The sequence below is a fragment of the Thalassophryne amazonica genome, chromosome 2 (genome assembly GCF_902500255.1).
Source record: "Thalassophryne amazonica chromosome 2, fThaAma1.1, whole genome shotgun sequence".
Taxonomy (NCBI): Eukaryota; Metazoa; Chordata; class Actinopteri; order Batrachoidiformes; family Batrachoididae; genus Thalassophryne; species Thalassophryne amazonica.
In genome coordinates, this window is record NC_047104.1 from 62,405,781 (window position 1) to 62,426,804 (window position 21,024).

General features: G+C 42.4%; 1 protein-coding gene across 1 annotated transcript in view; it reads left to right on the plus strand.

Annotated features, from left to right (window-relative positions):
- Positions 1 to 21,024, plus strand: part of igdcc4 (immunoglobulin superfamily, DCC subclass, member 4) — a 239,601-nt gene that overhangs the window by 150,369 nt on the left and 68,208 nt on the right. The window contains exons 3-7 of the mRNA XM_034186751.1: positions 1,442 to 1,583; positions 5,464 to 5,597; positions 8,954 to 9,088; positions 10,896 to 11,048; positions 15,389 to 15,799. Of these exons, the coding sequence (XP_034042642.1) occupies positions 1,442 to 1,583; positions 5,464 to 5,597; positions 8,954 to 9,088; positions 10,896 to 11,048; positions 15,389 to 15,799 (975 nt within the window). The remainder of the gene's footprint in view (positions 1 to 1,441; positions 1,584 to 5,463; positions 5,598 to 8,953; positions 9,089 to 10,895; positions 11,049 to 15,388; positions 15,800 to 21,024) is intronic.

Here is a 21,024-nt window from a genome sequence, read left to right on the forward strand (position 1 = left end):
GGCGCGCTCCGAGTGCCCATCGACAAGCTCACACCCCGCTGAAACAACCAGATCATTTCCAACGTGAAGGCTTTGTTGATCCGGGACGTCGTCTGACTTTCACAAAAAGGCAGAAGGCGTGGACATCAGCACTTTTTCGGCACATTCCACTGTTACAGGAGTTTTTTTCATGGAAAGAAAAGCGGAGGGACGCGCCACGGAGCCGTTCATTATGCGGCACAAAACCACCTCCGTGTTGGTCTCTCAGGACGGCTTTCAGGTGGATTTCAGACGGCTGTCGGTTGCTTTTCAGTTGTGTGATTATCCGAGAAATTGAGCATGAGCTGGACATGCCCCAACATGTCCTGTGAGGCTTCATCACGGCTTTTCTTTGCGCCATGCGGCTCCACCGTGACGCGCGGAACTCCTCCGCACGTCTGTCTCAGTGTGCCGAAAAAGTGCTAATGTCCATGTCTTTTCACAATTCCTGTGCTAGTCAGACGACATACCGGATCAAGACAGCGTCCAGTTTAGAAATGAACAGCACATTCCACTGTTACAGGAGTTTTTGTCATGGAAAGAGGAGCGGAGTTCAGAGAGAATATCTGCAGCAAGATCATGTTGTAGGTCTTTGGAGCATGTCTGTGGGTTTACGATGACTGTTCTCACCATCCTTTGCTTCAGCTTATCTGAGATTTTTCTTGACCTGCCACTTTGGACCGCAACCTGTGGGCTTCCATTTCCTCACTATGTTCCTCACAGTGGAAACTGACAGCTGAAATCTCTGAGATAGCTTTTTGTATCCTTCCCCCAAACCATGATGTTGAAAAATCTTTGTTTTTGGGTCATTTGTGAGATGTTTAGAGACTCTCATGTTACCACTCGTTAGAAGAGATGGAAAGAGGGGAAACATTTGCAAATGGCCACCTTAAATACCATTTCTCATGATTGCTTTCACCTGCGTAAGGAGGTCAGCGGTCAATGAGCTTACCAAACCAATTCTATGTGACAATAATTAGTGCTAAATGTATTCAAATCGATAAAATGACAAGGGTGGCCAAATTTATGCACCTGCCCAATTTTGTTTAAATAATTATTGCACACTTTCTGTAAATACTAGAAACTTCATTTCACTGCTTAAATATCAGTGTGTTCGTCTGCTATATGATATATTTAACTGAAATTTCTGATCCAGACAACCAATGATTTATAAAGGAAAATAATGAAAATTATCGGTGTGCCCAAACCTTTGCATACAACTGTATATAAAATCACACCTTCCGAGAATTCTTGTCATTCAAGAAACACTGGTTTTACCCAAGTACAACATGTCTAATGAAATGATTTGTAGGTGTTACTCATAGTATTTTCGAGTTTATATTTTAGCACCTCTTGAGGTGTGGATGTGCTGTTAATTTTCCTTAAAAAGAAAAGATAAACAGTGTCTCATTATCTGTTTCAGGTCTGTCTCAGTTCCACCAAGAACCATCACCAAAAATAGTGCCCGCTGGTGGTGCTGCCCGCTTTGAGTGCCTGATTGAGGGAGTACCAACTCCTGTTATCACTTGGGAAAAAGACAGAGAACCTATTCTTGAGGATAAGAGGTGAGTCTGTTTGTGTGGTGTTGATGTTCTTGTGTTTGTAGCTTTTTCTTAAATGTATGAGAAAAAAAAGTTGTCGTCTGAGGGTGTACTATGAAGTGAAGGTAGTGGGTTAGTGAGATATAGTCATGATTTTCAGAGCCTCAAACGTAGCTTTCTTTTAATGTGCCTAGATCGTCTGCTTCAGCCATATGTAGTATGTGGGACATAGTAACCAAGGAAAACAAATAAATCTGGTTAAATTCACTTGCTGCAAAGTCTCATTCATGCTTCTTGTGGCCAATGGAATACTAATTCGAGGAATTTATTTGTGTTTTATCATACTGATGTCATTTATATAACATTTTACAATATGTCATTGCTAATACTGGTATGTACAATAGGTTAAGGTTGGGATTTACTTAAAATGTGTGCGGCATGGCTGCTTAGTGGTTAGCACTACCTCACAGTATGAAGGCCATGGCATTGCATCCCTCCTTTCTCTCCCTTTCTGTGTGGAGTTTGCATGTTCTCTCCATGTTTGTGGGCACCGGCTTCCTCCCACTTCCAGAGACATGCAGGTTAGGAGAATTGGTGACTCATAGTTGACCGTAGGTGAGAGTGTGAGTGGTTTGTCTGTTTATATGTGGCACTGTGATAGACTGACGTCCTCTCCAGGGTCTCATCTTATGTCATATTCAACCGCTTATCCTGGATTGGGTCACGGGGCAACAGCTCCAGCAGGGGACCCCAGACTTCCCTTTCCAGTGCCACATGACCACCTCTGACTGGGGTATCCTGAGGCGTTCCCAGCCCAGTGTAGAGATATAATCTCTCCACCTAGTCCTGGGTCTTCCCCGGGGTCTCCTCCCAGATGGACGTGCCTGGAACACCTCCCTAGGGAGGCACCCAGGGTGGATCCTTACAGCATGCCCGAACCACCTCATCTGGCTTCTTTCAATGCAAAGGAGCAGCGGCTCTACTCCAAGCTCCCCACGGATGACCGAACTTCTCACCTTATCTCTAAGGGAAACACCAGTCACCCTCCTAAGGAAGCCCATTTCGGCCGCTTGTACCCGTAATCTAGTTCTTTTGGTCATGACCCAACCCTCATGACCATAGGTGAGAGTAGGAACAAAGACTGACCAGTAGATCAAGAGCTTCACCTTTTGGCTCAGCTCCCTTTTTGTCACACTACTGTAGAGCGAATGTAATACTGCCCCTGCTGCGCCAATTCTCCGGCCAATCTCACGCTCTCTTGTCCCCTCACTCATAAACAAGACCCCGAGGTACTTGAACTCCTTCACTTGGGCCAAGACCTCATTCTCTACCTGGAGTAGGCAATCCATCGGTTTCCTGCTGAGAACCAAGGCCTCAGATTTAGAGGTACTGATCCTCATTTCAGCCGCTTCACACTCTGCTGTGACCTGATTCAGTGAGTGTTGGAGGTCACAGGCTAATGAAACCACATCATCTGCCAGAAGCAGTGATGAGACCCAGAGCCCACCAAACCGGTAACTCTCCTCCCCTGACTATGCCTCGATATCCTGTCCATGAATATCACAAACAGGATTGGTGACAACACAGCCCTGGCAGAGGCCAACCCCCACCGGAAACAAGTCTGACTTAATGCCAGTAGAGAGATCGCATGGCCCTAAGAAGGGACCTCCTCACTCCATACTCCCACAGCACCTCCCACAGTAGATCCTGTGGTACCCGATCATACGCCTTCTCCAAGTCCACAAAACACATGTAGACTGAGTGGGCATACTCCCAGGAACCCTCCAGGATCCTTGTGAGAGTGAAGAGCTGGTTGGTTGTTCCATGACCTGGAGGGAACCCACATTGTTCCTCTTGAATCAGAGATTCGACTATCGGCCAAACCTTCGTTTCCAGCACCCCGGAGTAGACTTTACCTTTCCCACCTTTCTGTGTTGTGTTTGCATGTTCTCCCCATATTTCCGTGGGTTCTCTTCAGGTGCTCCGGCTTCCTCCCACTTCCAAAGATGTGTAGGTTAGGTGAATTGGAAACTTTAAATTGTCCTTAGGTGCGCATGCAGGTGTGACTGTGTTTGTTTGTCTGTATGTGGCCCTGCGACAGACTGGTATCCTGTCCAGGGTGTACCCTGCCTCACGCCGTCCATGACCTGGTCTTGGATAAGTGGTTGAAGATGTGTGAGTGAGTGAAATGTCATCAGAAAACAAGCTTCAGAGAGAAAAGGGGTTTTCACATTCACACGTCCCTTTGGCTTTTCCCTGGTTTTCACTCAGGGTCACCACAGCAGATCCGATGTGGATCTGCATGTTGACTTGGCATAAGTTTTACGCTGGATGCCCTTCCTGATGCAACTCCACATGGGCGGATCATTTACAGAAGGAGCAGTTATTCACCTCCACTCCCTGAGAGGTGAAGCCTTTCAGTGTCTCATTCTGCCACTGCTACTTTTTCTCCAACCACCCGATCGCCTCCATATCCTACAAGATGAGGACAACCTTACTGCTGCCTCGCGATAGCAATGCAGACACACTCTGCTCAACCGTGCCTCATTATCAAAACAACACAACCATGAGACAAAAGCCCCTTTCACACCGGGCCTGCATAGAGTTGTATATTGTTGCATATCTAGTACGCAGGAATGGCGCACAGGAAAAAAAACAAGTTGCGCGCAGGGGGAGCTTGGCAGGAATGCATGCAGGGGGAGAAGCTTGGCTCCACGACGCTGTTTTTACAGACTGCCTGGACATGCAGATGGATTTGATCCATCGGAAAAAATCAGAATACATTACTTCCAGGAGTTAATGAACTTTATTTAGCATACCACAATTGTGAGAGATCTTCAGGAGGAGAAAGCGGAGCTGCCGCCAACGATCACATGTGCGATCCATCCATGAGGAGTTCTTTGGACATGGAAGCTTGGTCTGCCTCTTCTTCCTCTGTCATTATGAAGCTTCACTGCCAGCAAAATTCAGCGGGATGAATAAAATCTAACAATGCAGGTATGTCCTGATAAAAAATCTAAAAGGATTTTTTGCTCTGGTGTAGGATTGTGTACAATTGCGGACGCATAGTGTACAGTTGTGCAGTGTTGCACAGACTTACATATAGTAGCAGAGTGTTGTGTAGACTTGCATAGAGCACTGCACCCAGTGCTCTACACCGAAAGTCCGCAAAAAATTAAAGGTGTTTAATATTTGCGTCCATTTCGCGGACCTTCTTTGCATCCGTTTGCATCCCTCAGCATATTGCCATGTTGGGCTTCATAAACTCAGCATAGGGCTGCATAAGCTCAGCCGCATTACGCAACTCTACATTGGCCCGATGTGAAAGGGGCTTAAGCAAAAAGATGAACCATCTGTATCTCAATATCTGACTGACTCCGTTTTTGATGTTCTTCTTGGGTGGGGTGACTTTATAACTGTTAGACTGGCCCAAAAAGTGGGTCACTCCTCTGAGTCTAGTCTGCTTGAGGTTTCTTCCTCAAAAATATCAGAGGGAGTTTTTCCTTACCACTGTTTCCTATGTACTTGCTTAGGGGAGGTTAGTAAGGTTAAACCTTAAGGGTGTGAAGCGCCTCGAGGCAACTTTGTTGTGGTTTGGAGCTATATAAATAAAATACATTGAAATGGGCACACAAATGGGTGCAATTATACTTGATACTTTTGTGACATGGGTGCTGGGTGTGAAAATTACAACTGTAACAGTTGTACACCGTCAATAACATTTGTGCTCTTCTGTGTTGTATTGCACCAGGTACAAGTTTGGGCCCCTGACTTCAAAAATGGAATAGGGAAATTGAAAGGAGTCAGTGTCAGCAGAGCAAGCATACACTCTGCTTGTCTGAAACTTAAAAAAAGAAAAAATCTAATTACGTACTTTTTCTTGTGTTGCTTCTGTGTCCAACAGGTTCATTTCCCTGCCTAATGGGGTGCTGCAGATTCTAGAGGTAACCAAGAAAGATGAAGGCACTTACCGCTGTGTTGCCTCTAACTCTGCCAGGAGGGACATCAGTCAAGAAGCCAGGCTCTCTGTCAGGCCAGGTGAGTTCTTTCTAGCATGTGATGAAGCAGCCAGACACTGGGATGTGTGGCATTTTGGAGGTGCAAGTTTGGAAGTGGGATTGGAGATTAAAATTGTCCAACACAAAACTGATCAGCAGCAATACTAGAGTCTGTTTGGGGCCCCTCCAAAAAGCATTCATCACCATCATACAGTGCCCTCCAAAAGTATTGGGCCACCTGATATTTCACACATTTGAATTTGTTCATGCCATTTCAAATGCAAAAAGAAAATCAGTCTTCTCAGTATAAAACTTTCTAAAATTATCCTCCTTAATCACAAACTGAAAGTAAATCTCTACAACTTGATATAAATTCATTAAAAATATAAAAGCCAAGATGATAGGTTGCATAAGTAATGGGCCTCTTTGGTATAATATCTGTAAATAATTAGATTTATTGGCAGTTTTGTTCAGACAAGTCAGGGGATGGATACATGAACATTTCCAATAACTGAATATGTCTTGGACTTTATTTACATCAGTTATGAAGAAATACAAAGAGTATAGCACTCTGTGGTGAATCTCTGTGGGGTAGACAGTTCTCAAAAGAGTGAGGAAAGACACCAAGACACCCAAGCAACCCAGAAGAAGTTACAGGCTTCTGTGGCTGTGATTGGAGAAATTGTGCATTGTGCATGTTTTTGCATTTTGTGTCACCAGTTACACAGATTCATGATGAAGTGGTATAAAGGAGCATTTTCTTAAAAAGAAGACCTGAAAGTTCACCTACAATTTTCCAGAAGGTACATCTGAGATGCAAGCCTAGATTTGATGTGCTGGTGAAAGAAAATCACTCAGAAAGTCACACAGTTTTTGAGAACTGTCTATCATAATCTAAGATAATTTTAGAAATTTTTATATTGAGAAGCCTTATTTACTTTTTGCATTTGAAATGGAATAAACAAATTAAAATGTGTGAAATATCAAGCAGCCCAATACTTTTGAAGAGCACTGTAAGTGTAGCGCTAAGTCTTTATTGTAATATTAACCATTAAACGCTCCAGTAATTGTTGTTGCCCCAAGCATTGGGCTTCCCAAACTATGATCTGTGCACACCTTTGAGTGCACAGATTTCTGCTATGGGGTGCACAAAAGAAAATTTTGTATGGTAGAAATAAAAAAAAAAATAGTAAAAAAGTATTTTAAAAAAGTATATAACATTCGGATCACCTCTAAAATTCAGTGGAGTCTTCCATGCCCTAATATCTATCTAAATTCGGTGAAAATCCATGACGTAGTTTTGGTGTAATCCTTCAAAGCCTATGTAAAGTGAAATCCTGATTCAGAATCTGGAGCCGGATCACCTCCCAAATTCAGTGGAGTCTTCCATGCCCTAATATCTATCTAAATTTGGTGAGAATCCGTGAAGTAGATTTGACATAATTCTTCAAAGCCTATGTAAAGTGAAATCTTGATCCAGAATCCGTATCCAGATCACCTCCAAAATTTAATGGAATCTTCAATGGCCTAATATCTATCTATGGTGATACCTTAGTCAAAATCCATGCAGTAGTTTTGACGTAATCCTGCTAACAGACAAATAAACAGCGATAATTTTATTACATCCTTGGCAGATATAAAAATATCTAAGGGTGTTTTTACCTGTGAAAGTCTGGAACAAGGTCCGAGCCAAGGTTCACGTTTGTATACTTTTGTTCTGGTTAGTTTGGTTTCACACTGCAATGATGTGGTATGACAAAACACCTTAAAATTACTTACTTACATCATTAAATCATCATCTGTGTAGGCATCATCTCCCCATAATTGACATTATTTGGCGTGTAGACATGCAGTTGCATGATTTTGGCTTGTTGTCAATTTGATGTATAGTTCCATTTGAACACACACACGAAAAGTTCAGTTTGAATGGACGAACGTGAATTAATTACTCTAGGATAAATGCCCAGTTTTTGCATTTGTCTGCTCTGATCCTCCATAAATAAAAAATTTTAAAAAATAAAATTTTAATCATGCAAACTACTTATGGCAAATTCTTGACAGTTTCTTTTATTCTTTAATGGGTGACAGTTTGCTTTGTACTTGTAATTTGTCCAAAACTCTCACGGTCTGGTGGGTTTTCAAAACCCACGTATGTGTGAAGTAAATTGTGACAGCACGGTGGCTTGGTGGTTAGTACTGTTGCTTCACAGGAAGAAGGTCATAGGATCGCTTCCCTCCTGTGGCCTTTCTGTGTGAAGTATGCATATTCTGCCCGTGTTTGTGTGGGTTTCCTCCAGGTGCTCCAGCTTCCTCCCACATCTAAAGACATGCAGGTTACGTGGATTGGAAACTTTAAATTGCCCATAGGTGTGTGTGCGGGTATGAATGTGTTTGTTTTTCTATGTGTGGCCCTGGGACAAACTGGCGTCCTGTTCAGGGTGTACCCCACCTCACCCCCTATCATTGCTGGGATAGGCTCCAGCCCCCCATGACCCTTAATTGGACTGACTGAGTATAGAAAATGGACGGATGGAACTGAATTGTGAAAAAGTTCTTGTGAAGTGTGAACTTGCACAATACTGGTTATTGTTATGATGGTGGTGGGGGTGGGGGTCAGGGGTTTTGTCGGGTACAAGGCATGGGTTAACTTAGGATTTACACAGGGGTGTGTGATCTAAGCAGTGGGCGACTGTGTTTGGATTTTAAAGTCTTTCAGCCCCCAAGGGCCCCCTACTCTCCCGAGGCCCCAAGCATTTGCCATGCCTTGTCTATTGGTAAGCAGTACCTCTACTGATGTTTGCTTATTAGCAAGATTTCTCAGATACACAAGTCGATTTAATGAAATTTGGTGGCTATTTAGGCCTTGCTTTAAGGGAAAGCTAATTAGATTTTGACACGTACGTAAGTGAATTTTGGATTGTGTTTTATTTCATATTTATATGTATCCCATTGATTTCCTTGTCATAATGCACTATGGTTCAGCCACGAATGGTCAACCTCAGGTTTGTGTGTGTCTAAAAAATTAGTGAAATTGGTTCTCTGGACCAGCTGTATTTTGATGAATATTCTTGAAGAATTCTGTTTATTGTTTATTGCCAAACTATCTGCAAATTTCCTCAAATAAGTGTCTTGTGGTGCTCTTGAAAACAAGTTCACTGTCAGGCATACTGCTGATTGTACAAGAGATAGCCTTAAAAAAGCCCACACACTTTGTTGGACAGCTAATTTTCCCGACGCTGAAGAGAGCCTAAAAGCTTTTGGCGCAGGCTTGACAGATGGCTATTCTGAGTATTTAATGAGGTTTTTCTGAGATGTATGAAGACACATTTAATCAAACTTGAATGTATCCATTCACGAGAATTAATTTTGGTTTCAAACCTTTATATGTGCTTTTAGGGTCTTCTGAAGCTCTGAGCAGAGTTGTGATCGTGGCACCACCTCAAAATGCCACAGTGGTACTCGGCCATCCTGCTGTCATGGAGTGCATGGCACAAGGGCATCCAAAGCCACTGGTGTCCTGGAGCAGGCAAGGTAGGTTTGAATTATGACACCAGACACAGTGTCATATGTGGGTGTGTTAGTTTCAATCCTGTGTCTGTACGTGTGTGAACAAAATAAAGAGTTTTGATCAAATTTGGACCAAATGTCATGGCGTTATTGAGGGTCAGCTAAAAACAAAGATTTTTGATTTTGAGAAAAAATGCTTTCAGTTCAAGGTCGCAGGCCACTGTCAAAATCTGGAGGAAATGTGTCATGTTTTGGCCCTGTAATGGTTCCTGTCATCGTTTGTCCCCTTTCCTTTAGCCACTTCCTGCACCAATCTTGGTTTAGCAGTTGTTTTATTGTCGTCACTTGTTAAGTCTCATCTTAGCTTGGTTCTGATTATCCCCTTTCTGTGTTTAATAATTTTGTCAGTGGTTTTATTTTCTGTTTATCATTTATTCTCTATTTATCATACTTTAGTCATGTGTCTAGTTTCTGTCCAGCCATTGTTTTTCATCTTTGTGTAATCATTAGCTGTATTTTTTATTATTACTTTTGCCACATGTGAATTCCATTCTAATTATGTCTTAGCATCTATTTTCTTGTTGATCCCTTTTTAGTTCTTACATTTTTTTCCTGGTTTAATTCCTCATTGCTTGGTGTTGGGTCTTCTTTATTTTATTTCTTATTTATTAGGCCTTGGGTTTTGTTCATCTTTGGTTTTTGGTATTTTATTTGGATCACTGTGGTTTTAGGTTCATCTTTTAGTTGGGTCCTATTCACTTTGCTTTTGTCTTACTGCAAACTCTTGTCTGGTGTTCAGGGTTTCGTATGGGTGTGTATTATCCCTTCTGTTTGCCACACCCCCCTTCCAGATTGTTCTCCCACACCTGTGTCTCATTCTGCTAATCACCACCTGTCCTATTTAAGCCTTTTGACTTCACCACCTGGCCCTGCGACAGACTGGCATCCTGTCCAGGGTGTACCCCACCTCGCGTTCTATGACTGCTGGGATAGGCTCCAGCCCCCGCGACCCTTAATTGGACTAAGCGGTTGCAGACATGTGCGTGGCTTCGTAGTAAAAGAGTGTGGGTCTGCCTGCAGTCCAGACTTGTTGACCATTGAAAATGTGTGGCGCATTATGAAGTGCAAAATACGACAAAGGAGACCCCGGACTGCTGAACAACTGAAGTCGTACATCAAGCAAGAATGGGAAAGAATTCCACCTACAAAGCTTCAAAAATTAGTGTCCTCAGTTCCCAAACGCTTATTGAGTGTTGTTAGAAGGAAAGGTGATGTAACACAGTGGTAAACATACCACTGTCCCAGCTTTTTTGAAACATGTTGCAGGCAACCATTTCAAAATGAGCAGATATTTGCACAAAAACAATAAAGTTTATCAGTTTGAACATTAAATATCTTGTCTTTGTGGTGTATTCAATTGAATATAGGTTGAAGAGGATTTGCAAATCATTGTATTCTGTTTTTATTTACATATTACACAACGTCCCAACTTCATTGGAATTGGGGTTGTACATATTCTAGGGTCCTTGTGACTACTAGAGGACACGGCTGCTTGTGGGAAGGAGAGTCAATATTTTAGTTTTACTTCTATGACACACTCACAAGGTGCGTGCAGAAACATCCATGTACGCTGAGCCAACTGTTAGTCAGAGTGAGATTCTGGACAGAGTCACATCTCCTGCTAAGGACACATGTGTCTCTCTCCTCTGTGACCAGGCACCTGAAAGCCTGACAAATTATGTCCACTTTTCTAAAGGTGACTTTCTTTCTTTCCTCATTATCATCCTAGACAGTCAGACTGTTATTCGTTATTGCTTTCATCTTTGACCAGATGGAAAACCCATTTCCACTGATGTGGTTGTCCTTGCAACAAACCTGGTGATTCGGGACACGAGGCGCCACCATGCGGGTGTCTACGTCTGCAGAGCCAACAAACCCAAGAGCAGAGAGTTTGTCATTGCTGCTGCTGAGCTGCATGTGCCTGGTGAGTAATTTCATGTGTGCATGCAGCCCAGTCTCACGTTTTTTGTTCGTACTCCTGGCACGAAATGAGTCAAATTTTCGTGACGGGGTTTTTTAACTCACTATTACTAATCCTGCTCCTACCCCCAATCCTAACCTTAACCATAACCTAATCCTACTCCTTCCCCCCCACCCTAACCATAACCACCCGACCTCCTCCCCGCTTCACTTTTAATTTCGTGCAGCTGTCACGGAATGAATTAGAATGAATTTGTGCTGCCGTGACAAAAATGAGGTGCTTTTCATCACAATATCACGAACCAATAGATTAATGTATATTTTGTGCTCCTGAATCACGACTTGCCGTGAGACTGAGTTGGTGCATGATAACATTTTGTGGGAAGGTTAATTACAGTGCATCCGAAAGTATTCACAGCACTTCACTTTTTCCACATTTTGTTATATTACAGCCTTATTCCAAAATGGAAGAAATTATTATTTTTATCTTCAAAATTCTATACACAATAAATGCCCCACAATGACAATGTAAAAAAAGTTTTTTTTTTTTTTTTTTTTTTTTTTTGATTTTTGCAAATGTATTAAAAGCACAAACCAATTAAGAAGTCATATGTACATAAGTATGCAGAAACTTGAAGCTCAAAATTGAGCTCAGGTGCATCCTGTGTCCACTGATCATCCTTGAGATGTTTTTACAGCTTAATTGGAGTCCCCCTGGGGTAAATTCAGTTTACTGGACATGATTTTGAAAGACACACACCTGTCTACATATAAGGTCCCACAGTTGACAGTGCATGTCAGAGCACACACCAAGCATGAAGTTAAAGGAATTGTCTGTAAACCTCTGAGACAGGATTGTCTTGAGTCACAAAACTAGGGAACGGTACAGAAACAATTCTGCTGCTTTGAAGGTTTCGATGACCACAGTGGCCTCCATCATCTATAAATGGAAGAAGTTCAGATTCACTAGGACTCTTCTTAGAGCTGACCACCCATCTAAACTGAGTGATCAGGGGAGAAGGGCTTTAGTCAGGGAGGTGACCAAGAACCCAATGGTCACTCTGTCAGAGCTCCAGCATTCCTTTGTGGAGAGAGGAGAACCTACCAGAAGGACAACCATCTCTGCAGCAACCCACCAATCAGGCCTGTATGGTAGAGTGGCCAGACGGAAGCCACTCCTTAGTAAAAGGCACAGGGCAGCCCACCTGGAGTTTGCCAAAAGGCACCCGAAGGACTCTCAGACCAGGAGAAACAAAATTCTCTGGTCTGATGAGACAAAGGTTGAACTCTTTGGCGTGAATGGTAGGTGTCATGTTTGGTGGAAACCAGGCACCATCCCTACAGTGAAGCATGGTGGTGGCAGCATCATGCTGTGGGGATGTTTTTCAGCAGCAGGAACTGGGAGACTAGTCAGGATTGAGAGAAAGATGAATGAAGCAATCTACAGAGACATCCTGGATGAAAACCTGCTCCAGAGCGCTCTTGACCTCAGACTGGGGCAACGGTTCATCGTTCAGCAGGATAATGACCCTAAGTACACAGCCAAGATATCAAAGGAAGAATGTCCTTGAGTGGACCAGCCAGAGCCCAGACCTGAATACAATTGAACATCTCTGGAGAGATCTGAAAATGGCTGTGCAACGACACTCCTCATCCAACGTGATGGAGCTTGAGAGGTGCTGGAAAGAGCAATGGGCAAAACCGCCCATAGATAAGTGCAGCAAGCTTGTGGAATCATATTCAAGAAGACTTTAAGCTGTAATTGCTGCCAAAGGTGCATCAACAAAGTATTGTGCAAATGGTGTGAATACTGATGTACCTGTGATTTCTTAGTTTTTATTTTTAATAAATTTGCAGAAATTAAAAAAAAATCTTTTCCATGTTGTCATTATGGGGTATTGTGAGTTGAATCTTGAGAGATAAAAATTAACTTTCTCCAATTTGGAATAAGGCAAAAAGTGAAGTGCAGTGAATACGTTCTCTCCTCATCTAAAGGAGAAAGGCCCAAAGAGTTTGCACAAGTGTAGGTTGTGAGTGATGTTTTACAGTTAAATTTCAAAGTTTCACAAAGACATGTGAGGAATGTTTTTGATTAATGGGGTGTAACAGTTCACCAAGAGAATATGACTGCACCCGATCAACATGTACTATAAATCAGATCATCTCTGGATTTTAATATTATGTATCGCTTAAGCTAATATGCCACAACTTCCACATCTTCAAACTCTCCTAAAGATTCAAAGGTAAGTGTGAGGCTCTTGTTTTCATTCTCATGCATAATTTATTGATGTGTCATACTGGTTCAGAAGGGAGAAGGTAAGCACTTATTAAATGCTCCTTGTCATGTCTGGCTGATGCATCACTTCTGCATAACAACACGTCTTCTGTGCCACACAACGGACTTGAATCAAAAGAAAACTGAGGAGTTTATTCTATTTGCCCTGCTGAGATATCCCATGCGCACCATAGACTTGCTGCAGTCTCAACAACATGGAGAAACCACATGACAACAATTGCAAATTAACATTATACAACCAAAATGTACATTTTTTTATGCCTTCATCATCACTCATCTTCAACCGCTTTTCCAGGTTCGGGTCACGGGGGCAACAGCTCCAGCAGGGGACCCCAGACTTCCCTTTCCCGTGCCACATTGACCACCTCTGACTCAGGGATCCCGAGGTGTTACCAGGCCAGTGTGGAGATATAACCTCTCCACCTAGTCCTGGGTCTTCCCCGGGGTCTTTTCCCAGATGGACGTGCCTGGAACACCTCCCTTGGGAGGCGCCCAGGAGTCATCCTTACCAGATGCCCAAACCACCTCAGCTGGCTCCTTTCAATGCGAAGGAGCAGCGACTCTACTCCGAGCTCCCCACAGATGACCAAACTTCTCACCCTATCTCTAAGGGAGACACCAGCCACCCTCCCGAGGAAGCCCATTTCGGCCGCTTGTACCCGCCATCTAGTTCTTTCAGTCATGACCCAACACTCATGACCATAGGTGAGATCCTCATCCCAGCCGCTTCACACTCGGCTGCAAACTGATCCAGTGAGTGTTGGAGGTCATCGACCAATGAAACCAACACGACCACATCATCTGCAAAAAGCAGTGATGAGATTTCCTGTGCCGCGCCGCGTCGGCTGCGTCCCGACGCGCGGACCCGTCCGCACGTCTTTCATTAAAAAAATCTCCTTTAACAGTGGAATATCCGGATAAAATGCTGAAACCGACTTCTTCTGAAACTTCTCTGTTCTCTCACGACGTCCTGGATCAATAAAGCCTGAAATGTGGAGGTTTTAAGCTTGAAACAGGCTGATGACGGCGGCTGAGAGCGCTGAGCGACGTCTCGTACCGTGAAAAGTCCTTAAAGCGACAGAATCACCTCAAAATCTCTCATCAGCTGTTAAAATTTTCACTGAAAACCAGCTTAATTTTTCGAACCATGTCCACTTCGATGTGTCTCACAGGTTTAGAAAAAATTTTGATCAAACAAAGCGCCAGTCTCTCAGCAACTTCTCAGACAAAGGAATTCCGACGAGGGGCTGGACGACTCCTCCCACAAGGAGTGCTCACAGGCGAATGACGTCACCGACAGGCGTGGAAAAACTCATGCATGCGCACGAGGGTTCAAGCATGTCTGACGTAAAAACATATGAATGAAATCCATATAGTTTTTGAAAAAAATAAAAAGGACCTATACTTTACGGACAGCCCTCGTATAAGGTAAGTTGCACTGAAAGTTTCTAATGATGAAGTTAATAAAGATACTGTAAGTTTAAAACAGAGTACATCCCCATAGGACTCCGTGTTAAAATGTCCAACTTTAGAGCAAAAACAAACATGTTTACAGCCTGGTACACAAAAAAAAATTTTTTTCCTCCTCCATGATAAGTGTGTGTGGGGGGGTGACTTTTCTTTTTTTCTAACTTCTTAGTTTAATTGGTTTTAAGACATAAAGATACACACACACACACCACCAGTCAAAATTTTGGACACACTCTCCCATTCAGAAAATTTATCTGCATCTATTTTGATTAGCAATCAATCATTTATGCAGTTTACAAAGATACCGTACATTTCCCAACTTTTCGGCTTCTAGCTTCTCAGTAAAAGGTTTAATGTTTTTTTTTCTGTTTTATATTCCTGTAAAATTACTATTTTTCCAGTTGTTTGAAGTTTTCTTGAGCTCAAGCTATGAAGAGAATTTACCCATTTTTGTCATTTTAAAATGATTGATTACAAATAATAAGTTAGTTGTGGGCCTGATTGTATGTTTATATTCTTGTTAATTACTTTTTATGTTCCCCTGTAAATCAGAACCTTTTTCTTTCTGCTCCCACCAGCACCTCCACTGATTCTCAAGCCCCCAGAGACAGTGTCCCTGTCAAGGGGAAACACTGCCCGGTTTGTGTGCAACAGTTCTGGGGAGCCTCCTCCAGTGTTGCATTGGCTAAAGAATGGTCAGCCCATCAAGTCATTCAGACGGGTGAAGATCCAAAGTCCAGGAGTGCTGCTCATTAACCAGCTGGCAATGGAGGACTCGGGATACTACCAGTGCATAGCAGACAATGGACTGGGTACAGCCTGTGCCACTGCCAAGCTCACAGTCATTGTGCGGGAAGGTCTGCCCAGCCCTCCTCGCCACCTGTCTGCCACACCCTATTCCAGCACAGCTGCCTTGCTCACCTGGGACAAGCCCGAGTACAACGCGGACCAAATCATTGGCTACTCTGTGCATTGTCTCCGTGTTACAGGTATGACTCATTGTCACACAGTAAGGGTGCTATCTTGACAATCTGTAGTGCAGGCTAAAGTGCACTCTAATTGATCATGGGAGTGTTTTGGGTGTTACATGAATTAAACAAGTCTGACTGTCATGCACACTTGAAACTGTCACATTGTTATTTGACATGCTTTGACGCTTTGTGTGCAGATCAGATTCCCTCGCCAGAAAACCTGTCATTTTTGTCACAGACTGAGCCCAAATCTAGACCATTTGCCATGGCAGCATTAACCACAGCTCTTTGTAGTGAAGCACATCCTCTTCCTCCTACTCTATTATCATCCAACCAATCACCAAACCAAATTTTTTTCAGGCACAGGCAGCATCCCCCTGGTCATGATGCACCCTCTTGCCAGCCCCCTCTTGGTGGTCGCTAACTGTGAACTCAGGGAGGAAGAAAATCAGCACCAAAATATTTATTTTATGATTGAGGTTTTGTATCTTCCCATTAGTTTAAACTTTCATTTTGTTTAAAAAAAATGTTTAATTCAGTTTTGTTTTAGTTGATGAATGAAATGACATAATATGAATTCACATGCATGTACGTGTGTGGTGATGCCTATATCTTTGCAGAAGAACAAAGGTCCAAGTCTTTAGACTCCTGGTACTTCTGCTTTTACTCTAATGTGGTGAGATGTGGATACTAACTGCACTGAAAAAAGATTATAGTTGAACCATCTTAAAAAAAAAGCATTACAGTTGGTAAAACCTGAATGAACGACGTTGTTTGAGCTTACGTTTGTAAGTTCTAACTACAAACTTAAATTCAAACAACTTAATTCATTACAATTGTAATGCTTTTTTTTTTTTTTTTTTTTTTTTTTTTTTTTTTTGGTGACCGAAGGTGACATCTGGAGGTCTTTGGTACTCAACTTCTGTGGCAGATCCTTGGGTACCACTGGAATCAGTGATTACTTAGGGAGACAAAGATAAAAAGTATCACTTGTACTGTGAGGGAGCAGTGGTGGGCACAGTTCCGCTAATCCGCTAACCATCGAAGCTAATGTTTTCATTATCGGATTAGCTTTTCAGATAACTTTGAAAACCATCATCAGACCAATTATCTTCTGGTAAGTTTTGGTCCGATAATTTTTAGACCGCTAACATATTTTTGCTGGCGTGGTGAACAAAGCTTAACAGTTACAAACATTTATTAAGTCCAAAATCAGTTATCTATCTGTTAAATGTTTTGTAGTAGACGCGCAGTTCTGTCCTCTGCAAAAAGAGGAGAGCTGGTTCCGGAAGAAACCGCTCTGTCCTCTGCAGGGAAAGGAGAACTGGCCGCAAAAAAAGAAAAAAGCTCATTTCTTTTGACCCCATACTAATACGCTGGCAATATCACCCAAGTCATCCAGAGGCATACAGTTTAATTTATGGTTAAAATTTTAACCACACTAATTTCGGACAAGTTATTTAAATTAACGTCACGTCTGAAGTTTTATAAAGTGAAAATATCAGATATATGTTTTAGTTTTAAAGTAATGCACTAATTTTGAAGGTTTTAGTGTGGACATGCTGTGTCCAGGTGCATTATGGCTTTAACGTCTTGCTTATGTCAAACACTGTCTGTCGTCTTTGTTCCAGAGTAATATATATAAAATGTCTCAAATTCAGTTTGCGTTTATTAAATTCCATGCATCATAAATGTAGCAGACACGGATTATCTGGAATGTTGTTTTGGCAAGTTTTCACGGTCTCCACTGCCATCTACTGGCCAGTAGTGTTCATGACAGTATTTACCCTAAGTACTAAGCCTCTGGGCACCAGTAAATGGCAGTGTTCTATTTATTTTGACACCTGTTATATATATATATATAAAATCACAACTTGGTTTTGTTTTGCAAATGCCTTTTTTTTACAAGTATAAAAAAATGACATATTTTACAAAAGCACATTTATATGTAAAGGCCAACACACACCTCACATTAATGTGTTGGTTTTTACATAGTCAACCAATAGTTACATAGTCAACATGAGTCAACCAATCAGTGTTAGCTGAGGCACATTTTACCCATAATCCCTTTGGCATCTGTCTGTGTTTGTTACAAAACTTCAGAATTATTGCATTATTTAAAATTAAAAGATATATGTTATATTTTAGCTTTGTACAAATTACAGAATTGACATTAACGGAGTTATTCTATCCATATTAATTTTATTCATAAATCAAAACCACTGCACTGCTTTATTTTCCTAGACCTCCGCCTCACGGCAACACTGCTATTGAGTAGAGAGTTGAGCTTTGCTGCTTCTCTCAGCTGCTTCACTGCTACAAGCTATGTAGTAAACAGGAGCTTCCAGCAGTGGGCAGGGTGCACAAAGACAGAAGTGCTGACTTATTATTTGGGTTTGTCACTGTGTTTGACGCTACCAGAAGTGATTCAGTTTGTTAGTTGCAAGTGTACTGGAGACAGTACTGAATGGTGTCGGTTATCGATTAGCTGTAGCTTCCGATAATTTTTTGGGTGGTTTATTGGTTTAGCTTCATAAAATCTAACTTTCCAATTAGCTGATTATCTGTTATCGAAGCTAACTTTTTGGTTAGCTGTGCCCACCACTGTGAGGGAGGGCCAGCTACAGTATTTTGGACATGTGCCGCAATCCCCTGTGCAGGATCCAGCACTTAGATCCCTCTGTGTTAAGGACCCGAGTGGCTGGACAAGGGCCCACCTTCCCCTAGTTGTGGCAGATAGATTGCTACTTAAAAGAGGTGAGGGTGGGGATGGATCATTGTCTGCTTGGACTCAGGGCAGTTTTATGGTGTGGTGCCATTAGTGACGGCAATTTCGAAGCCCCATGAACCAATGAGCCACTGCAACACAACTGGCTGAAAATCGACACACTGCTTCGACGCATTTGATACAGTTTGAAGGGTGACATCTGCTGGATTGCTTTGAGAATTACCTTGAGTGAGTGCCCTGACAAATGTTGCATTAATTCATGACTGATGTGGTTTGTTCTTGAAAAATAATAATAATAAAAAAAGTCATATGTATTATTGTGTCTTTTTAATGTAATAAATAGTCTGTACAGATGCACACATAATGGTTATGAAAGTCTTTATTGTAGACTATATGTAGATTTGTGTTATCATTCCTCAAACTATATTTGGATAAAATGTGACGGGAAAAGTGAGAAAGGCATGTGCTTCTGCAACTGGTGCTTATGTTGCTGTAATTTGTAAATTAGAATAGAGGGGATAGGAGACAGTGATTGTGCCATTTTCAACAATTTTTATTCAAAAAAAGAATAATGTCAATGGTGCTGGACTTTAATCGGCTCCTCTTCTGCCTCACCACCTCTCCAGCTTTGGAGAAGACCCGCTCGCAAGGCACTGATGTTGCTGCATCGACAAATCTTTTTTTGCCATTCTATGTAAATTGGGATAGACTGCGACTTGTGTCGCCCAGTATTTGAGCCGGTCTTCTCCTCTGGAGGTGGACATATGTTGGGTCAAACCATTGTAGTAAAGGCCTGAAGGCTTTGCTCTCCACTATTTTGAACGGTTGTGCATCTTCCACAACATAGTCCACCAGTGCCTCATCCAAACCAGCTTGTCTGCCTTTAATGGAAATACAGTCTGACATGCTGAGCTATTTTTGTTTATGAGTATGTTTTAATCTTAGATGAAGAATAAAATACAGGTTACATGGCCTGATTCCTGCTCCAGGAGCAGCAACAGAAGCAGCAGCCATTGGTGTCTCGGGATGTTTGGACCTCAGGTGTCATTGAAGACATATTGTTACTGTACCTCAACTCTTGAGCACAAATCAAGCACTTGACCTTTTTGGAGCTTATTAGATCAAAGTGCTCCCAATCAATTGATCGTGCTCTTTTTGGAACTGGCTCCTCCATGTCCCTTCTTCACCACTACTCACTCTCTGACACACACACTCACCTTTCTCACACCTTTCACTTCACCAAAATCACAGCTCTTCAGTCACTCAGCTCAGTCTCTGATCTACCTATAATATATAGTCTAACCTATAACCTATGTTGATGTACTGTGTGAATAAATGTTGTATATGAATGGATGCCTGTTGTGTATGGTGTGTGTCTGTCTATGTTAGATCCTATGTGTATGTAGCTAACTATACTAAATTAACTCTAAACTAGACCTAAATATAAACTAATGCTTTCCTTGGCTCCGATTCACGTGGTGATTGGCAATAACAGTGTCGCTAGCAATCTCCTCCTCTCAAAAACCCACGGTTTGAGCTGCGATTCAGATCTCATTTAAATACTCAGCGGGTCGTATTGAAATGTCCAGATTATTCTAATTTTCCGCAAAGCTCGACACGTGGTGTGACGTATCGAGGCCTCGCTCGCAGTGGTCATGTGATGGGGGCGTGCTCGAAACGCTGCTCACTGACGCTTCTGGTTCAAAAAGCTCGATGCAGTGTCGAGCAGACTGACTCGAGCTTAACATCACTAGGTGCCATACATGTCAACCTATACAGATTGTCCATAAATTATACAGATTTTTCCGAGTTTCAGAGTCATACGGATGTACAAATAAAGTCTTATGGATATTCAGGGTTTTCTGTTTTAAATTAATTTTTTTACTGTTGTTTTTTTTAAAGTAGACCTGCATTGAAATAAATGTGGTCAGATCTCAGAAAGAAATAGCTGATATGTATTTATAAGACCCTTGTGAATGCAGTAAAGTAAATCTGCAAGCCCAAATTTGTAATTCAGTGGAGAAATCTTCATTTAAAAATGACAAATTTGCAGCTAAAATTTGGCCCTCAGCGAAAACTGTTTGTACATCCGGGACATTGCAGTGACGTCCGGCAGAAGACAGAGCGCTCGCGCCTTCACTCCGATCCCGCATTGAAATTGATTTTATCTGTTAGTAATGTTACTGTTATACACATCCTGGTTTCAGCAACCAAAAGTAAGCAGCAATGAATGTGAGATACAGCTCTGCATGCTCAGATCAGCGCCGACATCGACAGCGGGCAACGTTCTTCCCCGACGCCTCGCTCTCTGCCTCCGATGCGCTTACTGAGTCTGCAGGCTCCGTAAATGCCACAGCAGGCCACTCACATCGCCCCCGTGTCTGCTATGCAGCCGGCACCACCTCTCTGTCTACTGAATGGAGGTGCAGCCAACTTGGCACAAGTCCAGAGACTACGCTCGCTGTTTTAATGCGGAGCGGCCGGTGACACCTGTTGCTCGCAAGGACAGACTTCT